Raw genomic sequence first — 12,920 nt, 5'->3', positions numbered from 1 at the left:
TGTACACTCACTACTTTACATTGTAGCAAAGTGTCATTTCTTCAGTGTTGTCACATGAAAAGATAAAATATTTACAAAAATGTATGGGGTGTACTCACTTCTGTGAGATACTGTATATATATATATATATATATATATATATAAATATATAATGTATATTAATCAAGTAGAGAAAGAAAGAAAGAAAGAAAACAGTTATAGAATGATTTCTATAGGTCTTAAATATTAATCTTTGTCATGACTAAAAAGTAAAGTACATATGTCACCATATTGAGAATGACCCTCCTTTAGGACCGTAACGACAGTCCTCTTACCCTCGAGGAAGGATATGGTGAGTAAGCGAGCACTGAGCAGAATAACTGACGTAATTGATTGCCTCTCCTTTATGTTTTAAAGCAGAACACAATCCCTGCACAAAAGAGGCTGAATTTGATTTTCAGACTAATTAAAGGACACTAACACAGCATCTATCAATCATTCGCTATTTGAGGAGGGAGGCAGAGAAACAAGAGTGAAATAAAATATGAGAGACTCTCACCAGTTTGGAGTCGATTTTGGCGTCCAGCCTGGCATTACGAATGAGGTTGACAATCCATCTTTCTGCCTCCTCGGGAGTCATATTCAGCTTATCGGCCAGCATACTGCGAGGCAACACAGTCCATTAGGACAAAACTTGGGTAAGGAGAGAACATTATATACACTGATGGCATTACGTGAAAATTGTGAGGTGTATAACAAGCTTGTGGAGTGTGTGTGTGCATGCAGGTTTAAAGTGCTGATCGAAAGTGCTGGATGATAATGGGTTTACTGTCATACCTCAGCATTTAGACGTCTGTTCAAGAGTGACAAATGCCTTGCATTATGTAATCAAGTCCGTGATTCTAATCTCACTAAGAAACCCATAAAAACGGAGTACAATTACATCATTGCGCTTTTGTGAGTATGAGGTCAAGGTAGCGACAAAACTTTGCAGACAAGAACAAAAGGACATTGCATGGACTTGCATGACTTCTACTGACCATCCACCTGACATTTTAGAGAAACGGTTTATAAATGAAGCCAGGTGCCTCCTTCACAGATGTGTCATTGAGGAAGGTGGCAGCAGGGGCTCTAGTGTTCTTTGATCCACAATCCTACTACCGCAGCTGGCTTTCTTTTCAGCTAAGCTCATTTCGAGCAAGTCAGAAAGTGCAGGCTTGTCCCGTTCTGTTCTACACACCAGGTTTCCAAACAATGAATATGCTTTCACAGTGAAAGGTTAATAACTCAATCACCCACCGTGGCAACAGCATGGGTCTGGAGACAGGCAGAGATGACAGCTTATATCATTTTGCTCCCAGTGAAACCCTCAGAAAATGATGCGTGACAGGCTAGATTGGTCATAAAGCTCATTATTTAAGAGCTAACCGCCAACGAATGTGCCGGTTGTCACATCACGAGTTCCAAGCTGGTGATGGTTAACACATGTCCAACATCAAGCGGTGACACTCGCTACGGGAAAAAGGAATGCCTGTCGACTCCAGGGGTTAAAGCAAGGACATGAAACCCAAGCTCTTTGGCAGCCCCAAAGCACTCTGCAAAGCACACGACACGCTGATGAACAATTACAGCCGAAAAGGAACAGGAAACCAATTAAGACACTGGGAAGTTTAGATAGCTGTACATCCATTACAGGCCCACAGACCTAGAGGTTTAGACCATGTCTGAAACGAAGCAGACATGTGAGCTTTCACAGAAAAATCTATGGAAATGCCAGAGTTCATTATCAGTCCAAATTACTGGTTTTAGGAGAGAATCGCATGATAAATAAACAGCTTGAACAAACTTGGTGCCGGTTTACTCTAGTGACGCAAGCGGCAACAAATGTTATTTCACTGGTTTAATTAAGTGGTGACACATGTCAGTCAAGCCAGAGTCAAAGATCGACTCAAAACAAATAAGATCTAGTTTCCTCTTTGGGGAGCTGACCCTCCGGACACGCTAAACCAGAGACCAAGGTCAACCACAGCCTCGGCGCAATGAAATGGCCCACACACACGCTAATCTAATTTTATCCAGCTTTAAAATGAGAAAGGGGGGAAAAGGTAGTACGTACATGTGCTTGCCACTAATATGAATGAAAGTCTGAACTGAAACCAAAAATATACAAACGCTGAAAGAAGTAATTATGGAAAAGAAAGAGGTTGGGTGAACGAGCCACTCAAGCATAAGTGCCTGACAGGGTGGTTTAAGCCAAGCTGCTTGACTCCTCTCGCTGCAGTCTCATTTTACACAGACTTAAACCTGGTCCTCTGGGGTTGGGGGGTGGAGGAGGGTAAGGATCATTTTCACTTCAACCCCTTGCATGTTGATTTATCCAATTCCGATTACAGGCCGGTGGGACTGGGGCAAGCGGTCTCACTCCAGGAGCCGTAGACTGTTAAAAGGTCAGCTGCGAATTGATACAGTGCTGACCTGCACTACAGAAGTTTTAAACATAGTAGACTCAAAACAAATGCATTGTTAAATATTTCCATATGAAGGCACAAAGAGATTCACATCATTGGAAGTGACCCCTGCTTCATAGCTTGGGGTAAACCTGATTCCCCTTTATCCCATTAAAACATCCTCTTCACTTAGAAGAAAATGGTTTCAATGACACATGCTTGTTTTTCTTATAGAAATGCAGGGTTTTTGGTAGGGATATAAACTGAATTTTGGAAGTGACCCCTGCTTCATAGCTTGGGGTAAACCTGATTCCCCTTTATCCCATTAAAACATCCTCTTCTCTTCACTTAGAAGAAAATGGTTTCAATGACACATGCTTGTTTTTCTTATAGAAATGCAGGGTTTTTGGTAGGGATATAAACTGAATGAATAATTTATTTTTATTTGTACTAGTAATTATAAAATGTAAAAAAAATTACGTAAAATAAAAATATTTAAATATGTTTAATAAAAATAGCACTTAACAGATTTGACTTAATATTAAAAAGAGTAAAAAAAATTCTACACTATTTAAAGCAGTAGACGACATATCCTAAATGCTTGTTATAAACAGAATGTTAACATATTTTGGTGCAGACAGAAACTAATAGTTAACGTTATAGTTATCATTCTTAGTGTGAATGGGCCTTAAGGGAAGGAAAACAAACATGCAGATGAAATGGAACAATGCCTCCTATATCAGTGGCCCTGCAAATCAACTGTAAAATTAAATAATGTGGACTGTAAGATACCACAATGATCTACAGATGACAAGATTGGAAACACCATTCAACTTAAAACTAAAATTCTCATTAAGACTCAGACTACTCAAACGGGGCCAATGAATGCAAAATTGGGAATTTAAGTCTTTGAGGACAAGACACAAAAATGCAAAGGCCATCAAAAGTGCAAGTCATAAAACCAGATTTCAAATAGAGCCTTTTCACAGACATTTTTATATATAAAGCCATTTGTAGTTGTGGTCTTTTTTGGTGTATGCTGAGGACAAAAACAGAAATAAAAATCCTGCCTACTCATTCAAGGCCAACAACTGTAAACTTAACAAAAGTGCTACACAACTGCATACATTTAATTCGAGTCCACAATTAGCTGCAGAGGACTTCTGCGTACTGTACCAGTGACATGCAGTAATAAACCAAAATGGATGTTTTCCAAGCCCCTAAACAGACAAAACGCAGCCTTTCAGGCGACTCCTTTGAGCTACTAACTTGAACAGATAAACAGCAATCACAATTCAGTTTCCTAGTTCAGCATTACCTTTGTCGCCTTTGACAAGAAAATGGATTCAATTGCAACGAGACTGCCAAAAAAGAGCCAGGACTCCAAATCAATTCCAGACTATCTGCAACTGGAGATTTGGACAGAGCCTGATCACATTCCATGTTTCAACCTTGACTCCAGCCCTTCTCGGTTTTATACAGCTCAGAAAATGCGAGCGAGCAATTAGACTGTACAATGAAGCATGGAAATATTGTGAGAACCTGGGGATGGCTGGTTTTTGATCGCCGGGTGTGCGGTTAGAAGAGAAATAACAGATTCCGAATGGCTACGACTATGCATGTGCACTGCTGGAGAAAATACAAAAAAATGATATTAAGCCTCCACAGGCCTTTCATCAAACATGGTATATGATATTGTGACGGGTGAGCGTGTGCATTCGCGAACATGGTCCCCTTCGGGATTTACAGGATGTCATAAATCCCCCGAGGTAGATGCAACCTGTTAGCAGATCTCCAGTTTGCCGTCAAGTGCTTTCTGCTTGGCGCGCAGAGGCGACGGCGGGAAAATGAATGCAGGACAGATGCTCAAAGACTACTAGTTATGAAAGCTCATTAAACAGGCAGGAGGGCAACGCGGCCTCTCTGCTCCGCACTCCGTCACTGGAAGGCTAATAGGAACCAGGCAGAGGGAAACCAGTGACACCCGCCCAAACCTCCCTTTCCATACAGACCACTTCTTTTCCACCAATGGAAAATCTTTGGGACTGAAACCATTGCGTGTCTTCTCTGGAAGCCTATGATGCCGTATAAATACCATAAAAGGCCAATAAAAAAGCGCAACTGGAGTAAAGTGGTAATAAAACACCTGCCGCATTCAGCCGGACGCAGACCGGAGAGTCTATGAGGAGTTCAGAAGATGCATTGTGTCAGTGGTAATTGAACCATGTGGATCAATGGTCAGCGTGAATCACTGTTAATGTACCTTAACTATTTTCTATAATTTGTTTAATTGCAGCAATATTCCTCTTCGGTTCGGTTAAGTGAATTAGCGCGCATGAAAATCTCAAAGCGCCATTATGTTACAGTCCTAACAAGGATGTGACAACGCAACAAACAATAACAGAGTGGTGCTTGGAAGACAAAAATCCGCTGTATTATCCACAGACGGGGCGCAGCCATTAAGATCCTCCAGAGGGCCAATATGTAGACCCTTTAGACATGCTTCAAAACAGATGGGTGGATGTGCCTGGGATGTCTGGTTCTGAATGCGTGTCTCCATGTGTGAGATTGAGGTGCTGGCAGCCGGTCTCTGGACATGCTTCCTCCAGCACACTGGGTAATAAAAACTTATCAGAGAGTGGAGTGGGAATGGAAGAGAGGAAACAGGAAGCGTTCCCACATTGTGGACACATTTTCAGACCGGCTACCTTTTTTTTTTCCTCTTTTTGATCATTCCTGACAACAATTTATCATCAATTTGTTCACTTTAAATGGTACTTCAATGTTTTGTTACATGATCTAGCAACGTTATTTTGTACTGCATCGAAATCCGAGTGCTTACCTTATACTGATGCACTGGTGAATTCGGCAGAAGGTCTCGAAGATGAACAAGCGGGCATTTTCAATGAAGTCCTCAAGGCAGGCCACAAGGAAAAAATCATTCACCAGCACCTTTAAAAGATATAAACATTGGCATTAGACACTGTGCATGAAAATGCATTCAATCCTATGTTGATTATGCTAAAATGTGTAAGTTAAAAAAAAATTAGCGTTTCAAACTTTTTAAGACCCCCAAATATGACCCCCTGAAATATAAAGGCTTTTTACTTCATAAAATGCATTTCAAAAGTTGTGGTGCCAGTAAGATTTTGTAATAGTTTTAAATGAGTCTCTTATGCTCAGCAAGACTGCACTTATTTTAATAAAAAATAAAGTAAAACAGTAATATTGTGAAATATTATTACCAATTTAAAATAATTGTTTGCTAATTTTAAATAATTTTCAAAAGTATTTAATTCCTGTGATCACAAAGCTGTATTTTCTGCAGCCATTACTCTATGAAATACTTTTTTCAGGATTCTGTAATGAACAAAGCTCAGAAGAACAGCATTTATTAGAATATTTTTGTAACAATGTCTTTACTGTTACTTTTGATCAGTTTAATGCATCCTTGCTGAATGAAAGAATATTTAAAAAGGTAGTGCATGTTTTATATTGTGACAAATTTAAATAGCATAAATATAAATCTTATTTGTAAAATATAAAATAAAACGTCTGACTATATTCTGATGTAAAAACTTTGAGAAAAATCAAACCTGAATATTTTCATATTATCTTGTAATCGCTTCTTTGTAAACATATGCAAATGCACTCATTGTCACATGTTTTACAAGCAGCATTCGTTCCCAACCTTTGCTGGAACAGAAAACTGTGGCTAAACGGGACAATGAGCAGAACAGGAAGTTTATATGAACTCAGAACTGAAATAAAAACAGTTCCACTTCATCCTGAGGTCTCCGTAATAGCACAGGGTTGGGTAATAACGGTATGGGAAAAATGCCAAAAGCAAGGCAAATTAAAATAAAATTAAGACAAATTATGGAAATGAATGCAGGAGAGGCCTATAGTTAACGCATATACAACGGTGTTTAATGATATCCTCACAGGAGAAAACCAGTATCTGGAAGTACAAAAAAAAGAAAAAAACTGGGGTCATTCTCAGCACTCTAAACTAACCGCAGACCTTGGAAATCCACAGCCCCCACATGAAACGGGGCAGGAACAGAGCCAGCCACCAAATTCACCGCAATGGCTGTGACTTATCACCGTTTGTCTTGCCCGTTGCCGCAGGGTCCACCGAGCTGCGCGGGGGAACCAATTTACAGTGCCACTGCTTTCAAATTTCTCAACTACCGTCTACTATCAATCTCAGACGCTCAGCAGCTGAGTTCTGATCACCGCATACTAACCTCCACATCCTGCAGAGACCTGGTGTGCTTTACCTTGCAGTCAAAACGCAAACAGTCAGTGCATTCCACACGGCTGAAGACATGTGCAATCCCCCGCTGTCCCTGCATGGTTCAAATGCAGTCCCCCGTCCTGCAACTTTGTATGCGCGTCTGCGCTCACAGCCCCCACTTTGTTTGCTTAGGCTTTGAGAGCTACTATCTCTGTGGTTCTGCTTGAAGAAATCCCAACTACATGGCCATGGCCCTATCAGTCAACACACATTTCATCATTGACAATGTCTTATCTTAAGCTGATAACAGTTTGCTTAAGTGCTATATAATTACTGTTGAGGTTTTTCTGTAAGAGGGGAAGCGAACAAGGCTATGACAATTTCAAAGTAGCACAAAAAAAAAAAAAAAAACATCAATTTCAGCTTACTGGAATCTTAAAGTGCAGCTTTTTGAAAAAAAATTTTTTTAGTCTTCAAAAAGATTGAAAAAAAATTTTTTTAGTCTTCAAAAAGATTGAAAACAGGACTATATAAGGTTGTGTCTTTGTTTTATGCATAGCGTAGACATTGTCAAAACCCAAAACATTGTGCAAATGGCCCCTCTCCGCTGAGATGTATCAAGTGAAGGAGGAAAAATTACAAAATCTGACTGGATAAGCATGATAAGGTAACAACGATGCAAAGTAAGCAATGTGATGATCCACAGCTTGAAGAAAATACCAGAACACTTATGCGGTCAGTCTCTACAGATCCAGGACCGTGTCCAGTTGGATTGAATCACAGGCCTGCAGAACCTCTGGAGCCATGGGTGCTGATGATATGCTAAAGAATTGCTTGTAAACAACGGTGCTGTATTTGGGTAATTTTAGGTTGTTTTAGACTAGGCTCAGTATGAATTTTCAAAAAAACACTTTTATTCAGTATTAAATCAATTAAAAGTGACAGTAAAGGCTTTTATAACGTTACAAAATATTTCCATTTCAAATAAATACTGTTATTTTGAACTTTCTATTCATCAAAGAATACATGCATCACAGTTTCCACAAAAAATATTAAAGGGGTCATATGATGTTGCTAAAAAGATGTAATTTTCCATGTAATGTACATTATATATATATTGTTTCTCCTCTATGCCCCGCCTTTCTGAAACACGTCGATTTTTACAAAGCTCATCGTTCTAAAAAAAGCGAGGTGTGCTCTGATTGGCCAGCTATCCAGTGCATTGTGATTGGCCGAATACCTCAAGCGTGTGACGTAAATGTTACGTCTCTTAACATATTGTGATGCCGTCTCCCAACAGGACGAGACAAAACCAATAAAACCTATTAAAAATTAGGCATTTGTTGCATCCAGTGGGGACATAATTACTGATTATAATGACTTATACTGTATTTTTACGCGTTGCGTTGCGTATCGCGCTGCGTAAACATAAAACCATGTCTGCATTTGTGATCGGAGAAACAACAAGCCTACTATACACTGCTCAAAACTCGCGTTTGAATCATCAGTGGCAAATTATTTAAATATAAAAAACATACAGGCTGTGAGTCAGAAGCGCCAGACTGTCCTTGCAAAGTTGGAACTGCCCAACTTAATAGAAACAGCCTTCGTGCCACAGACGCATTGTAGTGTTCAGGTTCAGGAAACAGTCCTCATCTGCCATAAAATGCGCAGCACAAATCTGAATATTTGAGTTGAACTGTTCTGGAACAGTGTTGTAAATACAACTTAACCACTGATTTCTAGTTGTGTCCTCTTTTGGAAGGCCAAACAAAATAGTTTAGCTTTCACAATGAAACATACAGCGACACCACAACATGGCAGCTGCGGCAACAGCAAGAATGAAAGTTATGCCTTCTTTTTTTGCGTGAACATTTGGGTGGCGTTATGCAAATCTTCCCACATCGTGACGAAGACATGTGGGGGTGTGTTAGAACAAGCCGTTTTAGATAGGCGTGGTTGACTCTTAACTTTTATAAAGAATATCTCTTTGGATTTGAGACTTTAGTCTTTGCAACTTTACAGATCTTCTTTATGCACCAAGAGCTTGTAACACTCCAAAGAGAAAGGAAAAATTGAAATCGCATCATATGACCCCTTTAAGTTCAATAAGAAATTTTTGTTGAGCATCAAATGTCTGATGGCTCAGGTGACACTAAAAACTTGGAGTAGTGGACGCTATCAGGTTCAGACAGGCAGTGTGTGTTTTATATATATATATTAGGGGTGACCCCGAATAGTCGAAGATTCGATAAGAGGAGCCTGATTTTGACTACCAATCTCACAGTCGAATATTTGCTTAAGTATTATGATCATGCCATTTTGGCCATATGAGTGTGCCCAATGTCTGATTTCAACTACTGGATTTTTTCAATCAGGTAGGGTATAAGTGATTTCAAAATATTTCAGCATATTAATAACTATGACTGGGACGGTCATTTACATTATAATGAAAACACTATTATAATAAAACGCTGTGAATTTTTTGAGTTTCTGGACGTTGTTGCGTGAAGAACGTGTCCACAAAAGGAGTTCATTCAGAGCCACGCAGACACGTTCATGCGCATTCGGGACATTTTGTGCAGATAGCCTATAAGTCGTAATATTAACGCTATGTTGTATAAATAACGAAGTGTATTCTATATGAGATAAATGAGTTAAATACCATTGATTAAAAACCTGCTATCAAATGCTTTACTCTACAGGTCATCTTCAGCATGCGCAGCTCAAATGCAGAACATTAATAACGGTCATATACATAACGTTATAACGAGAGCACTGTTGTAAAAAAAATATTGTTTTCGAATATGGGTTTCACTGACGTTTAATGTTAACTATCTTTTAATCAAAACAAAAAAACATTATTTTTGTATCTGCGAGGCGTCTGTTACACATTTCCCTGCGTGTTAACATCATAATAATGACTGTTCAATGTCTGACTTGACTCTTGGTAATGTATTTTGCCCTCCACCCCCAAACACATGATTCAACTATCAGTCGACTATCGGCAAGATTCGAAAATTCTGATTCGACTTTTTAAACCCTTAGTCGGGAACACCCCTAATATAAATATATATATATATATATATATACACATACACACAACTGAAAAAAACAATTGATTTAAAGACTAATAAATGTAAAATGAGAGAGAACAACTTTCCAGTGGTACTGAATTATAATTAATTTCAGACTCTTACGGGATCTGTATAAATCTCATAAGTGATATTTTTATTTAAAATGGTGACAAATGGTCAATAGACAAATATGCAAATACATATTAATAAAAATAAAATGTATAAATAATATTTAGTTTGAACTCCTGAGGAGGAGAGAAAATTTTTGGAGGTCATGCACCTCTTTTCAATAATATTTTCTTTATTAATTAAAAAAATGCTCATTTGGGTAATTTTTCTTTTTTTTTTTTTTCCCCCCCTCTCCATTTGTTTGACGGTAAGAGGATGTTTGTTTTTGTACGAGTAAAGGCGGTCGAGCGCAGACACTCTGATGACTCGCAAGGCTTCGGCAGCCTAACAGGAAAAGCTTTGGGCTGTTGTAGACGGGCAACTCTGATTTTCTAAGTCACCACTCAATCAGACTGTGAATTTGCGAGCATTTAGAGCTGACATACATCTGAGCCTAGCCAGTTATGGTCACATAGCCACACAGTTTAACTTTTTTTGCAGCTTGTGATCTTGATAATGCCTCAGGCTTTCATAATCAGGGTCAGGACTAATTAGTGACCATTTACGCAGTGTCTGGGCTGAGCTCTCATTGTAGAATACGCCTGGTTCTGGAGGTCCAGTAGCCGGAGGGCTCTCACGAGATCTCACAGATGCAGGTGTGCTAATTACTGCTAGCCTTACAAAGCTTGGCCTCCAAGCATGCAAAGTGTAATAGAGATCTCCCAAATGACTCGATCAGTTGGACCTGCAGAGACCCCCACCAAAAAACACGACTCCTGGTGATTTGGGCCTCGTTTTCCTCTCTGCTTCTTGACGATAAACGTCTAGAATTAAAAACAGCTGGCCTGATCAAATGGGCACTCTCACAGGAGTAAATGTTTATAAATCATGTCAGCGTTTTAGGAAGGTTCCCATTTCAACGTTAAGTTGGGTTATTTCATTCTCCTATAAAAAGCCTGCTATTTAACATATGAGGTGCTTGTTGCTAAACAAAACTGAATTGTTTTATTTTAGGCAATGGCAGAAGATGGGCAGTGCAACTGGTCTTTGAATTCATAATCATTTAGAGAACAGGAATGAGCTTCGACATAAGTGCACACTAGGTTAAAGGCACTCAAGCTAATTATGCTTGGGATGAATCTTTGTAATGTAATGTGTTTACTGCAACCAAGAATGCGCCTGAAGGCCATTTCTGGCTTTTATCACACTGAGACTCTCATTCAAAGTAAAATACTTTTTGCCATTTAAGATTTGGCACATTTGTGGGGCAGCTTACCAAATGCATTTAGGTCGAAATGTAATGTTTTCCAGGGTCAGAATGGCGAACAAATCTCGGTGCTGTGCCAACTATGTCTGTAATCGCATGGTAGCAATGATAAAATGATCATTAGCAATGATAATGATAAAACCAATGTATTGAAAAGAAAAAAGCACATCAACCCTTATTAATGCCCTTTAAAAAGAAAAAACATTATTTAATATATACAGCATATTCAGAATTTAGTGTTTTGTACTAGCAGCTCTAAAATCTAAAAGCAACAAGTGAAAAAAAAGGGGGAAAAATTGTGTCATACAGTAATTTATTCAAATTTACAATTACTAAGTTCCAAATCTGTATGGCTTTTTTTTTTCTTTATGTGGAACTTAAAAGGAGAAATTGTGAAGATGATGAGCGTAGACTGTACGGGTGACCCCGAATAGTAGAAGATTCAATGCTCCAAATTGGTGGCTGACTAAATACTTTTTTTCCCCACTGTGTGTATATATAGGGTGCCCAATGTCTGAGTTCACATAGAACTACTGGTTTTCTCCCAATAAGTTAATATACAGCCTATTAAAATAACGTTGTAAATAAAAATCTGAAAAGAAAGAAGCTTCAAATAAACATTTTAACGTGCGTGAATAAATCCAACCACCCCTATAGATTTAAGTTTCGCTTTCCCTAATACATGACCGACAGAGGAGCATCTTGGCGGCAGGGATTTAAAACTTTAACAAGACTCAAATTGACACAGGCAGAGTGAAAGACTGGATTTTTTCGATCAGGTAGGGTACAAGTAATTTCAAAACATTTCATCCAGTTTATATATATCGTGTAGCCTATTTATTACTTATCCCGTATAAGATGCATTTGGTTGAGTTGCGCTGCAGTAAAGTGCTTCACTGTAGTACTACGGTGATTATCACTTCAGCGTAGGGCTGTGCAAAAAAAAAAACAAAAAAAAAAATTTTTTTGCCCTGCCCTTCAGCGCGAGCAGGACAAACAACCAGGGGCATGTCTACGTGGTGGCCAGGGATGGCACCAGCCCCCCCTGAAATCTGGCTGGCCACCCCAGGTGCCCCCCCCCCAACCAGATATCTTGCGATAGGCTCGTTTTTAGTAAATTTCTAACTGCATCTGGCAGTGGCGGATCCTGTGTAGGCAGCTGCCTAGGACCGCTTTCTTCTCTTCTTTACACTTAATTTTAAGCGGTTTCTATAGCGTGATCTTAATGACAATTGTCGAGAGCGCATAATGTTACACGATCCATGTAATGCGTGAGCAAGAATCTCACCGCAAGAATCCGCAAGCAGATTTCCTTCACTCATACAAAACTGGACGTGTTCTTTTAACTATACATTGTTTTTTTAATGAATTGGCTCTGCTCTCGCTCAGATATTGCGTGTACACGCTCAAACTTTGTCCTTGCATCACTGAAGACCAGAAGAGCTTTTTTTCTAATTCAGGTGAAGAGTAGCCTAGGCTTTTCTTACTAAATGGAAGCAAACTGGTTATTGTCAGCCTTCTCTAGTTATTTATTTAATTATTTAATACTTATTTTAGTTAAGTGCTTAAATTGTAAATATGCATTTATTAAATTATTTTATTTAGTGCATTTGTATTTTGTTGTTTTTGTAGGCTATACAATAAAAGCGTGCCAACCAGAAATAATCACTGAGGGTGCTTCTGAAATTAGTGAGGGTGCTCTAGTCTTAATGCACATTTTCACATATGTTGTCCCATCTATTGCTATGGTTATCACTATGTCAATCACTACTACTTCCTTATAAATATACTACTACTTTATA

General features: G+C 38.9%; 1 protein-coding gene across 1 annotated transcript in view; it reads right to left on the bottom strand.

Moving 5' to 3' along the window:
• LOC107600648 (eukaryotic translation initiation factor 3 subunit E-A-like) overlaps positions 1-12,920 on the bottom strand; it is a 59,336-nt gene that overhangs the window by 4,335 nt on the left and 42,081 nt on the right. Inside the window, exons 11-12 of the mRNA XM_016292594.1 lie at positions 5,269-5,378; positions 539-641 (exon numbers count right to left, since the gene is read on the bottom strand). Coding sequence (XP_016148080.1) covers positions 539-641; positions 5,269-5,378 — 213 coding nt within the window. The remainder of the gene's footprint in view (positions 1-538; positions 642-5,268; positions 5,379-12,920) is intronic.

This window comes from Sinocyclocheilus grahami, unplaced genomic scaffold (assembly GCF_001515645.1).
Source record: "Sinocyclocheilus grahami isolate Dianchi unplaced genomic scaffold, SAMN03320097.WGS_v1.1 scaffold288.1, whole genome shotgun sequence".
NCBI lineage: Eukaryota > Metazoa > Chordata > Actinopteri > Cypriniformes > Cyprinidae > Sinocyclocheilus > Sinocyclocheilus grahami.
Note: the sequence above shows the minus strand (reverse complement) of the source record. Positions and strands in the feature narration are given on the sequence as shown.